Source organism: Polypterus senegalus, chromosome 11 (assembly GCF_016835505.1).
Source record: "Polypterus senegalus isolate Bchr_013 chromosome 11, ASM1683550v1, whole genome shotgun sequence".
Classification (NCBI taxonomy): domain Eukaryota; kingdom Metazoa; phylum Chordata; class Cladistia; order Polypteriformes; family Polypteridae; genus Polypterus; species Polypterus senegalus.
The window spans coordinates 58,806,841-58,829,282 of record NC_053164.1 but is presented as its reverse complement, the minus strand read 5'-3'; the positions used below and the strand labels follow the sequence as shown (position 1 = coordinate 58,829,282).

At 37.5% G+C, this 22,442-nt stretch overlaps 1 protein-coding gene across 1 annotated transcript in view; it reads left to right on the top strand.

Annotated features, from left to right (window-relative positions):
• Window positions 1–22,442, top strand: part of c4b (complement 4B (Chido blood group)) — a 111,734-nt gene that overhangs the window by 50,403 nt on the left and 38,889 nt on the right. Inside the window, exons 20-25 of the mRNA XM_039768726.1 lie at window positions 1,070–1,209; window positions 3,995–4,207; window positions 4,954–5,005; window positions 7,320–7,406; window positions 7,760–7,966; window positions 11,131–11,206. Of these exons, the coding sequence (XP_039624660.1) occupies window positions 1,070–1,209; window positions 3,995–4,207; window positions 4,954–5,005; window positions 7,320–7,406; window positions 7,760–7,966; window positions 11,131–11,206 (775 nt within the window). The remainder of the gene's footprint in view (window positions 1–1,069; window positions 1,210–3,994; window positions 4,208–4,953; window positions 5,006–7,319; window positions 7,407–7,759; window positions 7,967–11,130; window positions 11,207–22,442) is intronic.

Sequence of the window (22,442 nt, the reverse complement as noted above, 5' to 3'; positions counted from 1 at the left end):
CTTGATATTGTTTTGTGTTTATTTATTTTTTTTGTTTTCTTTGTATTTGTTCTCTTGCTTGTATGTGTTGCTTATTTTTCGGTTTCTAGTTACTGTGCATTTTTGCTTCAACTACATTCTTCTCTCAGTCTTTTCTATATTGAATTTATTTTCATTTTTAATGCATTACTTGTCTCCATTACTTACAGAAATATAGAATTTAGTGAAAAAAACTTGTATAATAGAAATGTGCTTTTTTAAAATATACATTTCAGATTCTTTTTTTAAATGGATAGTTTTATTCTGGATTTTATTAATTCTGTCAGCATTCTTCTTTGCATTTGGTCACACCAAAAATTGTCACTGTTTCCACTTCATGTAAATGGTCATACGCAGTAGCATTTTGTAGTAAAAGATTTAAAATACAGTATTTTTCCACATACGTAGATTTATATACTGTATGAACTGAAATAATTTTAATAACTAAACCATAAATTATCTTTGCTCTTTCTAGTGCCTTCTGTTGCCAGTAATGCTGCCTCAATATAATCTTGTAATATGCTGGCTTTCACAATTCTGTAAAGGAAAAAGAAGTTTTAGAAAATGGTTCTATGCTTTCACTTTTACAGAAAGTGCTTTCTTTTAATTTCTTAAAAATAATATATGGAAAAATATAATTAAGTAAGCATTTGAGTAAAATGAGCATTTACAAACATTAGCTAGTAATGTTAAAATTGCTCCATAGGATAGATAGATAGATAGATAGATAGATAGATAGATAGATAGATAGATAGATAGATAGATAGATAGATAGATAGATAGATACTTTATTAATCCCAAGGCCAGGTAAAATCTGTATAATTTCTTTACATAGTATGAGTTATGAATATTCCTCTTTTGTTGGCTTGTGCTGCTAAATTCTACTGAACCTACAAGAAGCCTGAGACAGTTAAAACTATTTGCCATGAGTCTAAATGATGTTTATTTTGTGTTGTCTTAAAAATAACATTCATCTTTTTAACTATATCAGTATGTATGCATCCTAGATCAACTAATAATAATGTTATTGTATAACCTGCTTATCTAACAGGATTTTGCATAGCCAATCCTAAAGAAATCAGAGTATTCAAAAAGATTTTCATCTCGCTTCGCCTTCCTTACTCTGTGAAGCGCTATGAGCAACTGGAAATACGCGCTGTTATTTTCAACTATGGCTCGAATGAGGAAGATGTAAGTTTTTCTGATTCCACTGTCAACCTTGCTCTTTCATAACTGTAATTTCTAATTCTTTGAGATTGTTAATTTAGTAAATGTTTCACTTCCTATTTGCATTTACAGTAGTTTGTAGTCATACAATTATTTGCTTCAGTAGTTGGTAAACTGCCCCATAATTGGCAGAACTGGGTATGAATTCTGGCCTGGCCACAATCTGTATGGAATTTACATGTTCTTCCAATATCAATTAGATGTTCTGTTTTTCATCCCAAAAACAGTTTGTGTTAGGCTAATTGACAACTGTCCTATGAGGAAGTCTCACCTCATCCATATTTGCTTCTTGCTTTGCTCTCAATGCTGCCTGGAAAGGTAATGGCTTCCTGAAACCTGAAACTGGATAAGTAGATGGATTTAATATATATGTACTAGGCTACACTTTTATGTTATCACAGAAAAAGCAAGGATTTACTATTTTCATAAGATGCTTTATTTGCAATAAATGGGAAACCCATGTTTAACCATGTAACAACTACACACAATGTCCCTATTCTGTTCTTCTGTCTCCCTGTGTGCTTATGAAGAGAGGCTCAGTAAAAACATGACACTCATGCAAGAAATGGCAGATTTAGGCAGAAAGTGCTAAACAGAGAAACTCCGGCCTGGGCACTAACCACAAGCCACTTGAAGAAGAAGGGTATTGCCAAAGGGCACTATACCATGCAGGTGTGCCACATCCTGGAGCACCAGCAAAACAGAAAAGAGAGGAGACCTAGATGGAAACATGCTATTCACCATAAATAGGCTAGATGACAACATCTAGTAGGTATGCTCTACCATCTTCTGAAAAAGTGAATGAGACCAGAGAAGAAATACAAGAAGAGGCAACACCTCCTGGTCAGGAAAGAGTCTAGAAAGGGACATATTTACCATTGTAGACTGTACTTTTAAAGGCTATGGATGTCACAATGGGGCTTCTAGATGGCACTGTGGCCTAGTGGCCTACAGACATGGTAGACACATTCTTAATCCATGAAGCAAGTTCAAGTATGGTAGAAAGTGGCACTAGGAGATGGTTCATTATTATAGACATTAGAGAGGAAAAAGCCCTGGAATTAAGCACTCCTGGAGTATTGATTTACAGAATAAACAGTGAGTGAGGGAAGGTAATAAAGACAGGTTTAACACTGAACCCAATATGGCTAAAGGATTTATTTAGTTTATTCTTGCACCTGGTGTCTCCAGTTATTATTATTATTACTTGAAAAATATATGTTTTGTGTTTATTTTGTGCTGCTTGGCATTACTGTATTTGAGTTTTAGGGTTGGTTATGGAGTAATGTAGTTATATATGTGTATATGATGTAAAAGCTTTATAAATGTAATTTGTTACAGTGCCCTTAAACTATTCTCAGTGAAGTGCAAAATCAAAAAATCATTTGTACTGGACTGGTCTTGTAAAGACTCATAACTCAGAGCTTGATAGATAAAAATAGTTAAGATATAGAAATATAAAATTAAAATAAAGGACTAAATAAATTATCAAGTTACTGCACATTGAACTGGATGAATTCATGAATTCTCTTACATTCTCTGTGTTCACTTCAGTATCAGTTAACCTCCGTAGTGTTATGTTTACCCCTGGAAAAATGTTATTATGTGTAAGAGAAACACGTAAATACCAAAAAGTCAACATAAATAGAATAGGAAATGCATGTCTAGTGTAAATTGATGTACTGATGCAGAGATACTACACGTTCTTCATGTGATATGTTTTAAAACAGTCACCAATGCACAGTCTGATGTTGCAGTTATTACAGTAGAAACATGTTTTTTCCCACTTTTCTTATAATATTTTTTTGTGTTGTTTGCGTTTGCAAGGGTAGATTGTTGATTTATTGTAAACTACCATAGCACAAGGCATAGTGACTTCTACATTTCCCTTGACATAAACATTGATTATTGCTGTATTGTGAATAGTGCTTAGGGAGTCTATCGTCTTTCTTGTCTTACCACAATCATTTTGCCTTTTTGCCACACACTTTCTTGCACCACAGTGACCCTTCAAGCAACCAATTTCACCAAGCATATAGCAGTAGTTTGGTCATACAGTGCTGTATGCAGTTTCACTATCCATGTCAACATCTGATAACCAATTCACATATTCATTACTGTCACTTGATTCAATTTCAGTTTGTTCTAAAACTGGCTTTACACCTTCTGGTTTACATGCTGTTGTGTTTTGGTTGAAGGATCTGCCCCTCTCATGAATATTGATGAGTCACCACCCAGTGGCAAAACACATAAACATATTCATGATTTTTGCATCATAATGTTATTTCATCCACAGATGGCAGTACAATACCATCCTGAATGTTATTTGGGCTTAACATTCAATGGACCATAAAAGCTAATCCTGAGAGACATTGTAGGGATAACTGTGTTTACATAGAATACCAAACCCAGGAAAGGGTCAGGGTTAACTTCAAGGATGTTAAATCTTTATTTTCCTCTTGCATATAAATATTTTTGATCCAATCCTTTGGGCCCTATAGTGGACTGGAGCCCTGACCAGGGCTGTTTCCTGCATTGTGCCCAAGGTTTCTGGTATATGTTTTTTGTAAGTGTAGGACAGGAATATGATTAAGTAGGTTTGAGATTGTTATAAATATCTCCCCAGCTATATATCTTGCATCTACTTGTATTTAAACATTCTCAATAATACAATAAAACATTTTAAATGCTATGCATACACTTATACTTACCTGGTATTCTGTTTTCTTTTACTCTCTATTTTATTCAGATGTCTGTCTACATGAAAGAGGAACCAGACCTTTGCAGCTCTTCTAGCGGCCTCAATAAGAGAGTTAATATAAAAGTAAAGCCCTACTCGTCCACAGAAGTGCCCTTTTCTGTTGTTCCCATGGTTGTGGAGAAGATCCCAATCCAGATATTCCTCTATCACAATGAACATAAAATATATTTGGACTCTATAGTGAAAAATCTGAATGTAGAGGTATGACAACTACATTTAGATGAAAAAAATGAGGGTTGAAATAATTGTGACAATATTACTCTACTTAGCTTTTCTGATTTTTAATTAGGTCACTCTACAAAAGATACACATTTTCAAAAGAGAAAGCAACACTACAAAATGAAAAAATGTAGCTGTCACTCACATTTCCACATACTGTGTACTTTTATTTGCTTAAGTGAAATGTACTACCTGATACTTGGGTTGGAATATCCTTTTGGCATGGTTTACAGCCATGTTGGACTGATCTGAAGAACATAACTGGTGCTTGACGTTAGTAGTGGGCTAGGCTTCCCTTCATTTTAACAGTATGGACTACACTATGCCTTCTGTTCACTTGGTATTTTGAAAGCTTTGCCCCAACTACCAGTACCTCAGGATATCAATATCTCTGCATATATATAATTTATGCTAATTATAGTAGTAACAGAAAATGCTATGGGATGTTTTAATGTGATTACTTAATTCCAGTGGGCATTACATATGGAACAGTAAACTGGCTGAACACAAGACACACGTTGCACAATATGCAAGAATATAAGTACAAAAAATGTAATTGACTAAATGTAATCTTTGTTTATAATGTATAAAGATCAATGTAAATTTAAAAGTAAAATACCATTGTTTTACTAGTAATGTAACCATACTTAGCCAACAGGTAATTTTTTAATGTTTTTTCTTGACAGATAACAGATCTCAATTTTCATTACCTTTATTCCTCTTGACAGGCAGAAGGCAATATGCAAAGTGAGACGAAGACATATCATGTGGATGTAAATGGTACAACATTTAAAATTAAATTTCATTGATTTTTATAATGTATTTAGATAAGGGAGTACATTTTAATGCTAAACTAGAAGAAACAGATAATACAGATGGAACAATTCAGGGTTTCATTTTGACATCACAGAAAGACTAATTCATACCTAAACATTTTAATGCTAGACTAGAACACTTCTAAACTTGTAAAAAGTATACCACAAAAAAATTTTAAGTTTTCACATCTAACCCTTTTAGTAGGTAATACAGTCATCAGCAGGTTTTTTTGCCATTTTCAGTCAAATTGAAATGAATGGTAAAGCTCATAGCAAGCTGGTTTAAAAAAATAAATAAAAATGAAAAACTGCATTTTTGCAGTATTTGTACAAGAAGTTACTGCTTCTTGCTGTGGGATGAGACAGGAGCATCTTTTTAACATGTCATCCATCCATCCATCCATCCTCTTCTGCTTATCCGAGGTCGGGTCGCGGGGGCAGCAGCTTAAGCAGAGAGGCCCAGACTTCCCTCTCCCCGGCCACTTCTTCCAGCTCTTCCGGGAGAATCCCAAGGCGTTCCCAGGCCAACCGGGAGACATAGTCCCTCCAGCGTGTCCTGGGTCTTCCCCGGGGCCTCCTCTCGGTTGGATGTGCCCGGAACACCTCACCAGGGAGGCGTCCAGGAGGCATTCTGATCAGATGCCCGAGCCACCTCATCTGACTCCTCTCGATGCGGAGGAGCAGCGGCTCTACTCTGAGCCCCTCCCGGATGACTGAGCTTCTCACCCTATCTTTAAGGGAAAGCCCAGACACCCTGCGAAGGAAACTCATTTCAGCCGCTTGTATTCGCGATCTCGTTCTTTCGGTCACTACCCACAGCTCATGACCATAGGTGAGGGTAGGAGCGTAGATCGACTGGTAAATTGAGAGCTATGTCTTATTGCTCAGCTCCTTTTTCACTACGACAGACCGATGCAGAGCCCGCATCACTGCGGATGCCGCACCGATCCGCCTGTCGATCTCACGCTCCATTCTTCCCTCACTCGTGAACAAGACCCTGAGATACTTGAACTCCTCCACTTGGGGCAGGATCTCTCCCCCAACCCTGAGAGGGCACTCCACCCTTTTCCGGCTGAGGACCATGCTCTCGGATTTGGAGGTGCTGATTCTCATCCCAGCCGCTTCACACTTAGCTGCGAACCGATCCAGAGAGAGCTGAAGATCACAGCCTGATGAAGCAAACAGGACAACATCATCTGCAAAAAGCAGTGACCCAATCCTGAGTCCACCAAACCGGACCCCTTCAAAACCCTGGCTGCGCCTAGAAATTCTATCCATAAAAGTTATGAACAGAATCGGTGACAAAGGGCAGCCCTGGCGGAGTCCAACTCTCAATGGAAACGGGCTCGACTTACTGCCGGCAATGCGGACCAGGCTCTGACACCGGTTGTACAGAGATCGAACAGCTCTTATCAGGGGGTCCGGTACCCCATACTCCCAGAGCACCCCCCACAGGATTCCCCGAGGGACACGGTCGAATGCCTTTTCCAAGTCCACAAAACACATGTAGACTGGTTGGGCAAACTCCCATGTACCCTCCAGGATTCTGGTAAGGGTGTAGAGCTGGTCCACTGTTCCGCGACCAGGACGAAAACCACACTGTTCCTCCTGAATCCGAGGTTCGACTATCCAATGGACCCTCCTCTCCAGAACCCCCGAATAGACTTTTCCAGGGAGGCTGAGGAGTGTGATCCCTCTGTAGTTGGAACACACCCTCCGGTCCCCCTTTTTAACATGTCATGCCCGTTGGATATCATGGAGACAGATGTCTTCATTGATCTGGTCAAGCAAATCACTGAGCTGTATGACCCAAGCTGTAATTTTGTTTTTAACAACAGAACTAAAAGAAATCCAGCTTGGAAACATAATGTAACAGGCGTAATAGAAAATTGGCAGGCTCTGTCTGCATCACAAAAACAACAAAGGGTAACTATGTGTGCTTTGTTTTGTGACAACTATGTGTGATTATTTATTTTTTATTATGTGAGCATACATTTTGCTGTTACTTGTCACTCATGGTCCATTATGAAGTTGTTTGTGGTTAATGGTTTGTGATCATGCATGGTCACTTTATTTGTGGTTTTTGAATATGCTGTGAAAATGCTGGAAAATGCTTGAAAAACTTGCAGACCTCCACTAAAAAGCTTGGAAAATGGTAAACAAACACTGGACATTTACAGCACTCAAGTGTCAATGGGCTCCAAAGAAATCAAATTACTATTCTTGATTAGGCATTTTTGACAAAGATCTGTATAAATTATTTCCTTTCTTTTTGCCAGAAAATACAGGAAGAATTGACTTTGACGGAAAACTACCACACTCAACTGTTCCAGAATGTCCAAGCGGTATACATATGAAGATCAGAGGTACAAACATGATACTTGGGTGTCTAGGTCCTTCATATGACTGAAGGCCAAGACTATATTCCTTTTCTCTGTTTAGAGGATCCATATTGCTCACACAAAAGCATATCATATATTGTAATCTACAAAAACTTTCCAAGAACCAAGTCATTAAAGATGTTTGAAACTTAAAAACTACCTGAACTCAGGTATATCCTAATTTTTGTTCACCTTTATCAGTAAGTTTAAATTTCTACTTTTTTGTAATTTTCTTTTTTTACTTTTTGTAAAATACTTTGATCTACAATATTGTATAAAACATGCTATATAAATAAAAGAAGCCGTTCCCTTCCTGAGCATGCTTTTTGCTTTTTCAGGACAGGCATTCACTGAAGATCGTGTAGAAAACTTCCTTTCTCCCAATGGTATCAAACATTTGCTTCAAATGCCAACTGGCTGTGGTGAACAAACCATGATTCGTATGGCCCCCTCTGCCTATGCAACTCGATATCTTGATGACAGCCAGCAATGGGTACAACTGAAACCCGGCCTTCGAGATCAAGCCTTGGAATTTATACGAGCAGGTATCATCCAATAATGCACATGCATATTAAGCAAACTGTAGTATTCATGCTCTTTTAAAGCAATTGTTCTTCAACATTTTTATACTTTGACCCAATTTTTGATAAAAAAAAAATAAATTGAATTTCCTGCTTCTGGTTATTTTCTCCTACAGGCTCATAATTGTATTTTTTTCAGATTATGCAATGCAAACCTTACAAATATTTACAATTATTGTACACATTCAACCTAAGTGTAATGTAAGAAAAACATAAACTTGTAACAGAAAGGGGGTTGGACCGTATCCACATTCAATTATGAATGATAAAAAGACCTCACTATTACAACTTAACATCTCCTTATGTTACTGTAGGATGTCAATAGCATTAATTGAAATGAGAACGCAGAAAAACCTGGAGTACATGATTATGACAAAGTATATGCAGAAAATACATGTTAAGCATGAATATTGTCAAATGAATAGCACACCCTGTTCAACACAATATGCAACAAAAGTTCTTGAAGTTTGAATAGCATTTTCATGTTAAAAATGAAGAGATATACCAGTATAAAATAGAAAAAACAACAAAATTGTGTTTTAACGTTTATTTACAAATTTCACCACACTTCTGCAGACTCCTGACAGGAAGACGTGTTCCATAGCTAGTCCTGAACCAGATCAGCAGTGAAAATCTTAATCATCACTTTGCTGTCTCTTTAATCTTTTACCATTTTAACATTAACATATTTAACATCTGTTATAATCCTTTTAATTAGCTGTCAAGCTCACAAATGAAAGGCTCTAAACAACTGCTGCTGAGTGAATTCACAACCCCTGGCATCATATTAGACCTTCATTGGGTTTTTGAAGCTTTTTATGAATCTGTCGATCTGCTTTACTATATATTACATACAAAGTTACTAACAAAATAAGCTAAAAATCAGTACTTACAGTAAGAATTTTTGGTAACCCCATTTGGAGGAGTAATCACCAGTTTGAATGCAATTGGTTTAAATCCGTCCAACCATAGCTGCATACTTTTATCAGTTTACTTCTCCATTAGTCTAATTTTTAATTGTAAGTTTCCTCTAACTGTGTTAATGTCTTTTCTTTCTATTTATATTAAATCATGGATTCAACACAAGCATTCTTTTATAACATAATGCTCTACAAAATTCCAGCAGAGATAAAGCTCAAAGTAAACACTCTATGACAGAATATGAAAAGGAATGGAGCAATGCAGAGCCGGAAAATATGTATGCATTTTGTACATTGCACTTCAAATTGTTTTAATATATTATTGCTGTTGTGATGCGTGAGTCACTGTTTTGCACCCCAAAGACAAGACTGAGTCTCAGTACTTTAGCAAAACCAGCTTTATTCAACTTGAAACAGAAACAGCAAGATTATTTATTGTAGCGGGATCTCCCACAAACGGGCAGGGTCCGGGCCAGGTCAGTGGCCAAGTTATAATGTTCCCTGCATCACCCATCGGATGAGTGGCAGCGGCGAGCTTGCAGTTGTTTCTGTGGCGCTGCGAACCTGTGCTTGCCTCGCTGACAGACAAACAGCCCTCGACAGATGCATTGCACTTCAAAGTTCTTTAATATGTTATTGCTGTCAATGTATTAGTACAGGGATTGCAAAATAAATTGAACATATTCTGAGCATTAACTTATTTTCATATATTATTTTTATTTCATTTTTCCTGGTGAGTGTTGTGGTAGAAAACAATAATTTGGATCAGGGGTGGCTAACTCCAATCCTTGGAAGCCACAGTGGCTACAGGTTTTCATTCTTACCATTTTCTTAATTAGCGATTAGTTTTTGCTACTAATTAACTTCATTTAATTCATTTGCTATTTTAAACTCAGACCCTTTAAATCAGGGCTGAGCAATGACGGTCTAAAAGGGGTGCAGAGGCTTCAGGTTTTTGTTCCAACCCAATTGCTTCATGAGAAATCATTCATTGCTGATGAAGCACTTATTGCTGAAGTGACATTTTTCAGGTTTATTTTAGTTGTCACTTTATTAAGTTTTTGAAGGCTTAATAGCTTATTTTAACCCCTGTTCTAGGCTGACCAAGCCTGCCTATTCCCCTTCAGCTTTATTCAGCCTTTTCTGGGAAATATCCAGGCATTCCCAATACAGTGGAGAGATATAATTCTTCCGCAGTGTTCAGGGTCAACCACAGATTTTTGTACTGGGGGTCACATTTTACATATCACAAAGAAGTCACCCAAGGACATCTTTAACTATATGTCTAACCACCTCAACAGGCTCCTCTCAATCTGAGGCAATACCAAGTCTATTCTGAGGTGCACCAAGCTGCTCAGCCATTCAAGCAGAGCACCATCAGCAGTCCTGTAAATGCTATGCCATGATGAAAGACTTAAGACCCTAAAAAACTGTGGCATTTGTGAACACACTCTTTTTCATGCATTATGTTTCATTTTGGTAGCTTAATTGTACCTAATACTCCTTCCCTTTTCTTAGCATTTCTCAGTAACCTTTCCCATTCAAGGAAACAACTGCAGATAGAATTTTAAAACATATATAATAGTAATTGCATACTTGTGGCAGATCTATAATTTAAGGAACAGTAGGTGTTCACTGCACTCAACTGATATTTTTTATCTATTACTTACCTAGTGTTAGTAGCAAAAACAGAGAAAAATGTTTAGTTTCACATTTTCATGGACAATGGAGATAACAAAGATCATGACACAATGGACTTCAATGGGGGCATGTAGGGAACTAATACTAAACAACAATAATCAATAATAAAACATCCAAGATGCAAATCTCAAGCTACTTGTGGCCCATAATTTACATGCCAGGTAACCAGTCATACACTCACAATGCTAAAAATGCATGCATTTTTGTTAAAGTATTGTTAAATAAATACTTCCAAAATATCAAAGTAGAGCAAAGAGGAAAGTCAGTTCAAATGGTATGGAGCTTTTGCACTGAAGACCTGCCCCTCACCTCATTCACTGTTAATGAGTGCAGTATTAATCTCAAAAGCTCAATCCCATCTGAAAAGGTTTCATGTATGGTCACTACTCTGATTATAAAGATGAAAGCATTTTAATCAAATAAACAAGGAACTTTTTAGTTTGAGTTAGTAATTTAATTATAGCACAGATATATTATGAAGATAAGGAATAATATTTTTCATTTAAGGCTATACCAGGATTCTGACTTTTAAGAAACCTGATGGATCTTATGGAGCCTGGCTGAATTATGATAGCAGTACATGGTAAGTACTTCACATACATCAACTATTTACTGTATATTTTTTAAAATGTCCTTTGAAATATTGAAATCTTTAAAAAAAAACTAAAAATAATCTCTTACTTTGTCAGACATAGCATCTTACAAAGTCACCCAAACCAAGTTATTTCTCTGTCTTTTCCTCTTTCTTTCTATTTAATCTGTTTTGTCATCTCTCTTTCCCCCTCCTTTTTGAAAATTTCAGTTCCGTAGCTCTCCTGATTCACAACTTCTGACTAAAATGTGTTCAGAAAGTCATTATAACATCTCATTTGATTTCTTATTAGTATTGCTTTAGCTAATGTCATCTATGTTCCTTATATACCTAGTGGTGAAGGCCTGCTAACTAGACCAAATACAGACTCTGTAGATACTGACCTGGGGCCTCATGCATAAAGCCGTGTGTAGTATTCACACTGAAACATGGGATACGGACAAAAGCGTAAATGTGTGTACGCAAAAAAAAAATCTCGAAATTTCCACTTTAATTATGTAGTTTATTTTGTCATTAAAGTAGAACATCATAAACTTCATCTTTATATCATTTAATTTACTAGTTTCTCAAATCCCATCGTAACTAAAGTACCACATTAAATGCTTTGTTTTGTGTTTGATTTGTATGTTCTCTATGTGTGTGACTCACTATGTGCTTCTTAAACGGGCTTTCTCTTCCTCTGACAGGACACAGAATCCATTACCTTCATGATATTACAGCTCTCTGAATAATTAAAATACTGAGATGTATACTTGATATACCGTAGATCCCGGAATACAAGCCGACTCAGTATATTAGCCGACCCCCTTCTCTACCTACTAAATTACATGTATTTGCCGATGACCGGTATTTAAGCCGACCCCCTTCTCCAAGCAAAATTTTCTAAATTTCCTTAAAAGTGTCTCTTCGGATATATTTATAATGTTTATCGGCGAGAATTTGAGACTGGCTGCATTATTGATGGAAACCAGGAAGTGATTGCGGAGAAGTTTGGTAAAATGAAACCTTTGTGTTGAAACTATATACGCAAATACGGTACATCGGCGGGTGGATTTCCGGAGACTCGCTATAAATTTGATTAACTTAAATACGCAATGCAGTGGACCCTTGACTTACGAACTTAATTCGTTCGCAAAGGCTAACCCATAATGCGTTCCGAACCTCCCACTACAACACTTACTTAACCTTTTCATAATAAAAAAGGGTTGTATAATGTGCATAATTTACCAAAACACCAATAATTTTTCTAATGTACTAACCAAAAAGTTATAAAAAGTGCCTAGCCTACCAGAAGTAGACTAGATTAAGTTAGAAGCATGGCGGCGCACATGGTCGCAGTGGCTCAGGGCTCTCCTTTTCAGTGCACTTTTTTGTTGTTTTTGTACTATTTTTTGTCCTTGTTTGTGCATGATCGGTTCGGCGAACATCCGCTACACCCGTCAGAATCTTAAAGACATCGGTGTCCAGAGCCAGACATCTGTTTCGAGTGTTTTTCATCACACGCACAACATCCCAGACAACATAACGAGACCAGCGGGCTCTCCGTGGATTGTTGTCGGGTCTAGGAGACAACACAGACGGAGGAGGGAAAGAAAGCAGAAGCGGGGCCGCAGATCCGGCGTTATGCAAAGGCTAAAAAACAACCATACAATCCCTATACAGAACTTTTTTCTGCACTGAAGGAGCTGCTTTTAATCTCATTGTAGATGTGTATAGTGACAATAAAAGGCATTCTATTCTAGAAACAATTTCATACTGTACTCACCATTTAATTTGACATCTTTGGGCTGCAGGAAGGGAGGAGGAGGAGATATTTCCACACAATGTCCATCTTCGTTTTGATTATGATCGCTTTTTTTACCTTCTCTTCCTTCCTTAGCAATTATGTGTCTTGCTTGCATGGTCTTAATGAATTATATATATAGGTAAATCACTGCAATGACTGAAATTACATCCACAAACACATATATCTGGGCTCCGACTGACGCTACTAATGCTCTCGGTTGTTTGTTTACAATCGCGCAAGCGGATACACGTGACCACATCCGTTTCATAACGCAAGATGTTGGTCGTAAATCAAAACAAAAAATTAGGGTAATTTATTATAAATTTTATTAATAAAATCAACAACTAAAACACTTTTTTGAATAAATTCTTTATTTAATTTAAAGTACCGGCATGCAAAGTTACTTCTTCATCTGAAAGATGGCTCTGTGGTTTCGTCATTATTTACTTCCGTATTCATCGGCAAAACCGGCATTGTGCTGGAAATCTTGAATCTGAAACGATACTCGTTGTATAAACCGACCCCCAAACTCCAAGCCAAAAATCTAGGACGAAATTCTCGGCTTATATAACAGGATCTACGGTAATTTTCATGATGATAGGAGTTAAAGCATGTTATTAAACATGAGAACATGGTGGCGTAGTGATAGCGACGAGCTGGCGCCCTGTCCAGAGATTGTACCTGCCTCACGCAAGATGCTTGCTGTGCCGTGTGCGAACTTCGATGAAATAATTTATTGCAGCAGTACTGTCTCTTTCAAATGCACTAACTCCCAGTAGATCTCTGGGGACTTTATGCTGTAGCATCAGCTCCAGCTGAGAGCAAAAGTGAAACTGCAAGTGAGTCAGGCCAGTAGAACTCATCAATTCCAGAAGGTTCATTGTAACTGAGCATGGCCTTACTATCCCCGCTGTCAACTTCCCCCCATGAGTCACCAGTACTGACTTTAACTAGGCTTGCTATTCCACTTGTGGAGCATGGAGAAGACCGAAACAAACAGTCTGAGCTAAAGGTAATGATCACCACGATGATTACCGCAATAACTACTGCTCTCAGGGGGTGAGGGGGGTGGGGGGGACATAAAGGATATGAGTAAAGATATAAAGGACATAAACAAGACAAACAAGAAGCTGCTTCAGCATATTAAAGATCAGGATGAATGTTTAAGTAATTTCTTTGAGGCAACCTTTAAGGGCATGCTAGAAAAATTGAGGAAAATGCGAATATGTTTGAGAATAATTTTAGAGCACTTGGTGCTCAGCTTGAAGACATTAAGCAAATGCTCATGACTCATGTTAAAATAGTTGAAGAATTGGCATCTACTGCTGAGGAAAAAGCAACAGCTGCAAATTCCGAATGCAAAGTGCTTGGAGACAGACTAACTGCATTGGAAGATGGATACAGAAGGAATAATATCAGATTCAAAGTTCTTCCTGAAAACCTTGAAAGTCCAAATCCAGTGAAATTCACACCCAACTATTCTTTAAGTAATTGGAGAAGACTTATAAATCAGATGCCGAGATATCAGCAGCTTACCGCATACATGGATCAAATGCCTCAAAACCTAGAAGCCTTATTGTACTTTTTGAAAAATTACAATCTAAATTAAATGTGATGTCACTTCTCAGACTGAAACAAGAGATTATATTTGAAAAAAAAAAAACGCATTTGTATTTTTTCTAAAACCAATCAAAATAAGCTTGCCGCTTTCCTTTCCAATCACTCAAACAAGACCAAAATCAGTCCTAAGTAAAGTCTCCTGTCTTTTTTCCTCACTGCTCAGTCCCTCCTTTTAAATATTGGCAAATACAGGTGTTTAATTAAACAAAAATCTCGACCATGCTCATCTGCACTTGAATGCATGATAAGCTGATCACCCCATTAACACCCCTCAGCTACCCCACCATGCTACAAAATGCCAACACACCACCCCCGAGCTTACTGCACTGTTTTTTTGTTTTTTTTTTTCTCTTTTTGCTAAGCCACAAATCTCACCTCATGAGAGGTAGATAGTAATTTTATTGTCCCAAGGAAGAAAGCTAGCTTTTACAGAAGCTCAAAAAAACGAATACCACCCCATTTCAAACAGCAGTGATTTGTAAATGCTCTTTTATCCATATTATTTGAAAGCAGTACAAATACAAGATATGTAATAAATAAAATTAATCAAGTTCATTAATTTTAGTCTGAGGGCTGGAACATCACGGGCATTGCCCTTGCCCTTCATGCACACCCATTACCCCCGATTTTCTGAATCTTTGTTATGGACTGCAGATGGTGAAATACCAAAATTCTTTGCTATCATATTTTGAGATATATTGTTTCTAAACTGTTCAGCTGTTTCCACACACAGTTTAGGAAAACGTGGTAAGCCTTGACCCATCTTGCTTGTAAATGACAGAGCCTTTTGAGGATGCCTGTTTTATACTCAATCATGATAGAGTCCCCTGTAACCTAATCACCTGTAACCTACTTACATGTGGAAAGTTTCAAAGTGGTTGTTTGACACATTCCACAGTTAAACAGGTGCCTGTCCCTACTTTTTTTGGACCATCTTGTTGCATCAAAATTTGAGTTAGTTTATATTAACAAATTTATTTATGAGGCTAAACATCATATATCATGTCTTTGTACTGTTTTTAATTAAATACGGGGAAAAGAATACTTACAAAGTACTGCTTTCTAATTAAATTTGCATTTTATATAATGTCTCAATTTTTTTGGAAATGGGATTGTAAATTAAATGAGAATACCCTTTTAGCGTTTTGATTCGATGAGCCCTTCTTAAAGTAGTATTACCAGCCCAACACTTTACATTGCAGAAAATAGCAGTGACCATTGCAGAGCTGTAGAATATTTGTTCAATTTTTCATCATAATTATCTCCAGTCCTTTATATTTTAACAGAGATGCAGTGTCATTTGGCAAGACAATTACATTTCTAAGGTAGCTCAGGGTGTTTGTTGGGTATGGGGTGGGTGCTATGTAGGTGTGTAATGTGAACCCTGCATTGAAAACACTCAACTCTCCTGCTTGGTTACATTATTTATACTAATAAAAGGCAAAGCCATGACTGACTGACTCACTGACTCACTCATCACTAATACTCCAACTTCCCGTGTAGGTAGAAGGCTGAATTTTGGCAGGCTCATTCCTTACAGTTTACTTACAAATGTTAAGCAGGTTTCATTTTGAAATTCTATGCATAACGGTCATAACAGAATCCTACTTACGTGCATATATACATCCATAGCCTGCAGCTCGGTCGCCTTTTGAGGCGGAGTTGCGTCCCCTATCACCACGCCTCCCACGTAGTTAGCTGCCTGCCTATATTGTGTCACCCATCCCCACGCCTCCCACGTAATTGACTGCCTGCCCATATAAGGCCATCCGTCAGCAGCAATCCAAGCTGTGAGAAAACAGTAAAAAGGAGGCATGTCAGACGTCATGGTACATTTTCTGATGCAGCTAGACGGAAACAACTTCGTGACACGGCCACCAAATACTCGCAGAAAAGTCCACAAGTTAATAGACACTTTGTCGCTAAATACTCGCAAGCAAATCCACAAGTTCGTAGAGACGCTGTCTCTAAATACTTGCAGGCTAATCCACAAGTTTATACTGGGAATGCCTGTTAAACATCTTAGATTCATGAGTAGAGATTTGGGTGGTGAGATGTCTATCGAGGTGATCACCATTGATCAAAGAACTGTCACTTACCGAGTAGTTTCCATGCCCGGAGATGCCGCCTGCCTTTTCCATTCTCTGTGTTACATATTGCACTGATATATCAGGCTCAATCTTGATATCCAGAGGAACATTGTGTCTTATGTATTGAATGACTGGGACAGGTTCAAGGTGTGGACTGATGACGGTACAGGAGATAATTATACTACATAGAGGCACTATAAGAGTGAAATGCTTAAGCCCTTCACCTATGCTTCTACATGTGAATTGATGGCTGCCGCTGAATTGTTCGGTTGTCGCTTTCAACTGTACCGAAATGGCCAAATATTTTACACCTTTGGAGAATCGCCAATGCCTCTTAAACATCTAAGATTCACACGTGACAATTTGAGTAGTGGACACTTTGATATTTAAGAATATTTCAACTCTCAAAAGCTGGATGCGAGGTTATCGATGAAGCTTGCTTACAACGCTTGACAGATGCCGAATGTCATTTCAACACAAGTCCTGCAAATACTAACGTAATTGAAACAAACCATGAAACTCAAACCGATTATGACAGCAGCAATCCAAGCTGTGAGAAAACAGTAAAAATGTGGCGTGTCAGACATCGTGCTACATTTTCTGATACAGCTAGACGAAAACAACTTTGTGACACTGCCGTCAAATATTCGCAGAAAAATCCAGAAGTTCATAGACATGCTGCCACTAAATATACGCAGACAAATCCACAACTTAATACCGGGAATGACTGTTAAACATCTTAGATTCACGAGTACTGATTTGGGTAGTGAACACTTCGATGAATGAAACCTGTTATCTTTACAACGGTTGACAAACACGGAATGTAGCTTGAACACAACACATCCTCCAAATACGAACCTGATTGAAAGAAATAATGATATTCAAATCCTTGATGACAGCAACACTCATAACAGTCACAAAACAATTACATTGACAATCATGTTACGTTATTTTTAAAATGTTTCCTTTTCTTTTTCATAACTTCTTTAACACACTATTTCTCCGCTGTGAAGAGCGGGTATTTTGCTAGTTATCAATAAAAGATAAAACCTTATTTTTCAATCTTTCTTTATTGTGTATCCTAACCAGATAATTAAGCTTGAGACATGCATAAGTGCTCCGGAAATGATATTTTCTTGCTTCTTGGCACGATCTACTGACAACAGGTGCAGTCAGGGATGGACTGGAATCAAAAATTGGTCTTGGACTTTTGTTCCCACTAGCCCATCATAATCGACCAAACACCAGACATCCTCGCATTACCTACTGTAAGTTTAGTACTATAATACAGTGGTGCTTAAGTTCTCAGGCTGACTGTGGCAACAAGTTTTGTCCCATCCAATTACTTATCTTAACTGGACTCTCACCTTAATTAAGTAAAGTAAAGTACTTTCTTTTGTATCTTTCCAGAAATCACAAACTGGCCATGCTAAATTTTTAATCTATGCAGAAAACATTTTTAATGCTCTGATAAGCACACAAGATATTATCACCCTGAAATGTCTGCTGTACTTTGGCATTGTAGGGCAAAGTAGACATTACCCATTTTACTAGGCTTTCATGGTATACCAGGCTTGTTGAGAAAGCAGATTTAACAGGGATGTAGGCATCAAGCTATGCCTTCCCCCACTTGCATTCCAAATTACGTAACCGAACTCCCGAAGATAAGTGAATAAATTAAGGTATATAAGTAAATAACATTCGATCTGGCTTTTATATAAGTAACACATAAAAGTTTTTCATATAAAGATCATCACAAAACATAATTACAAACATAATTACACAGCCTGATACATAGGTGAGCTCTTTAAGCTCTGCTTTTTCTTTGAAGGACATGCATGTGGCATATTGACTGGCAGGATGACACCTGACCTGTTGCTGCATCCAAACAGTGCCATCTTTCGCCTTTATGCCTGGTGCAGCTGCATTGTTCTTATGTGTGAGTAGACATATCTTACGGGGAGAGCTTCTGTTTCTTTTTCTACGATTATATTATTAAATAAAAGCACACTTGTTTTGTTATACTTGTACTCTTTGTGAAAGTGTTTATTTGTTATTTGGACTTCAGTCTTCACATATTATACACTTTATGTCTACATTTTGTCAATTATTACTAAAATATGAAAAACATTTCTTTTTAGTTATGTGTTCAACAATTCTTGCCATCCAACATCTACACAGATCGTTGTAGACACGGAGCACACATGAAATGTATTTTATTCCAAATGTTGATATATTATTTACCCTCTACAATTCTATGCTTTCAGTCAATAAGCCTTAAAAACAGGTATAAAGATATTGACAACAAGCAACGCAAACCCACCAAGACATGGAATCGTTTAAATCAAGGCGCTGCGCTATACCTTCTTCCAGATCGGCCTTAAGGCGTTCGTATTTTTCCAAAGCAGTTCTGGTCTCCATCGGCATCTGTAGCTGAGTCAAAAAACACCACCCCATACTATTAGTTAACGATTAACACGTTTCTATATGTATTGTAAGTATACAATACAACTAATAATATGTTGCGCTTATTTATGTCTTGCACCGAAATTTTCGCGCATTTAACGGCTGAAATCCGACGTGGTTTGTGCCCTATGGCGTTATTTCAGTGCCACTATTCTGAGCACACGTAAAAAATATTGAGCGCACGTAAAAAAAGATTGCAAGTGCAAGTGTTGCATTTTGAAGAGAAATTTATTTTGAGCGTACAAAAGCTGAATTTGAGTGAACAAAATTCATTGCTGCGTGCAAAAAATGTATTTCAGTGTTTGCGCTTATCCATATACACACACACAATAGCACCCCCTCTCGCTCAGGTTTTTCATTTGCGCTTGCTCGCAATGTGTTGCTTGCGCTCACAACATTCTCTGCTGCGAGCGCTCAACTCTCTGTACACCGTTATAAGTGTGCCACAAAACCAACCAATCACAGACTTGGTTTCAAAAATTCTGATTGGCTCTTACGGTCTCCAATCAGCTCGCTAGCTGCTGCATTCCGGAAACAGTCAGTTGGCATGGTTGTATAATGCAACTACATTATACTACACCAACGATAGTCTTAACAAATAATATATTTTAAAATAAAATAATTAAAGATATTATCCGCAAATTGGGGTTTAATTGAGTTTAGCTGGATTTAGCTACATTTCGGACTGTTTCCGGAATGCAGCAGCTAGCGAGCTGATTGGAGACCGTAAGAGCCAATCAGAATTTTTGAAACCAAGTCTGTGATTGGTTGGTTTTGTGGCACACTTATAACGGTGTACAGAGAGTTGAGCGCTTGCAGCAGAGAATGTTGTGAGCGCAAGCAACACACAGTAGCAAGCGCAAATGAAAAACTGAGCAAGAGGGGTGCTATTGTGTGTGTGTATATGGATAAGTGCAAACACTGAAATACATTTTTTGCACGCAGCAATGAATTTTGTTCACTCAAATTCAGCTTTTGTACGCTCAAAATAAATTTCTCCTCAAAATGCAACACTTGCACTTGCAATATTTTTTTACGTGCGCTCAGAATAGTGGCACTGAAATAACGCCATAGTGCCCTTCAGAATGAAAAAAGTTTGCGTTTAACTTTTTAATAAAAGGTGAGCTTTTAAGCCTGAGAAATCACCCCATAAATGCACACGTGTTAATATGTATGCTTACACAGCATTAAAAGTAACTCAACAACATCATTTACCTTCGTTCCCGTGTTTGAGTCGTGCTGTAAATTCTTACTGTAGATATAACTGACAAATAATTCGGCGAACGAACTTGTGAAGAGGGTGAAGCTGGAGTATTACGTCACTTCATTGACGTAAATGCCGTGACGGGGGGCGGGTGTGTTGTGGGGGTTGACGGAGAGCTGACGGCGGATGACGGAGATAGGAGGGTGGATGACGGAGAACGGACATCGGAGAACTGAGAGCGGACGGTGATGGAAGGAGGGAGGAGGGGTGACGGGGGATTCCTCGCAGGGAATTTTGTTGAAGGTAGTAGGAATGATGGAGTTTTCTCTGAGAGAGGAGGATGTCCTAAAATGGACAGTACAGCACTGACAAGGATCAAACAGCAAAGATAAAATGTGCATTCTAGCGCATGAAGAATCTTACACTTGAACCCAATGCAACAACAACAGAACCACACAACTTTGGACATCATCTTTAAAGACTTAGCATCACAAAACTATTTACCTGTAAAAAGATAAAGTACAACAACAACAACATTTATTTATATAGCACATTTTCATACAAACAGTAGCTCAAAGTGCTTTACATATTAAAGAATAGAAAAATGAAAGACATAATTATAAAAAATAAATCAACATTAACATCGAATAAGAGTAAGGTTCAATGGCCAGGGGGGACAGAAAAAACAAAAAAACTCCAGACGGCTGGAGAAAAAATAATAAATAAATAAATAAATAAATAAGTACAACTCTTAATACCAGTAGGTTGCCCGTGTACAGTATATGTTATATGTTTGTCTGTCTAGTCTGTCTGCATCCAGTTTTATATGTCAGTATATATATATATATATATATATATATATATATATATATATATATATATATATATATATATATATATATATATATATGGATTTATCATCATTCTATAATCCTTATGTTTTACAATAAATTGCATCATTCTGTTTCTTAAAACAAGTGTGTCTCAGTTACCTTGATACTGTATAAGTCTAAAGGCTGGAGACCCACCTCCCAAAACAGAGAACTGTAAGGTAAATAAGTAGGAGCTTTACTGAATTATTTGATTAATTACCGGTACTCATGAAGGCTAAACTGATAATTAGTTAACCAACTTAAAATTTCTTTTTCAAAACCACATTATTATGGCATCCTCCCTGGTGGGTGTTTTATTGATTATTAATCATAAAAAAATCCTACGGCATTCAGTGTTATTTGCCTTAATTTCTACTCTGTTCATATTTGAAATCAATTAACACAGGAAAATCCACAGAAAATTGCATTAAAAAGAAATTGACTAAACAAACAAACTTTTAAAGGTACGGTAAAAATACAAATATTGATTAATTTCTTATGAATGTAACTGTCACAGCACTTCACTTTTGTGAATACAAAATTACAGAAGGAAAATGGTCAGTTAATTAAACAATGAGATCAATAAAAAGTAAAAATAGCTGTGATTGAAGCAGCACTTGACTGCCAGTGGAGGGCCCTCTAGGTCTTAATTTGTGTACCACTGCTATACAGTAGTAATCTGACTGTCCTAAAGGCACATGCTGTTCAAATGCTGCGCTGTCCTCTGATGCTCTGATACTCCGGCAGCTGTTTTGTCCTCCCACTTTTCACAAGCTGTGCTATGCTGCTCTATGCTGAACTTTAATAAAAATAAAACATGTGAAACTCTAAAAAAAGTTCCTTTTTAGTACTAAATAGTTTTACTCCTAACTAAATTTTAATAAATTAATTTTACTCTATGTGTTTGCAAGTTGGTTTTCTTGTAAAATAATGCATGAAACTGATATTATTTGCTGCTTTAAATTAGTGGAAATTAAATCAAAGTATAGTCTGCCAACTGTGGTGGGCGGCCGGGACGCCCCTATGATGGAAAGATGGGGGAGAGGACATATCCAGGGCAAACCCTCGGATACACGAAAGGGCAATCCCCCTGGAGGTTTGGAGCTTAGAACTGGGGCCTGAGGCCACTGCCAGGGCGCACCTGGACAGTTCCAGAGCCCTGGACTTCAGCACTTCCACCACAACCGGA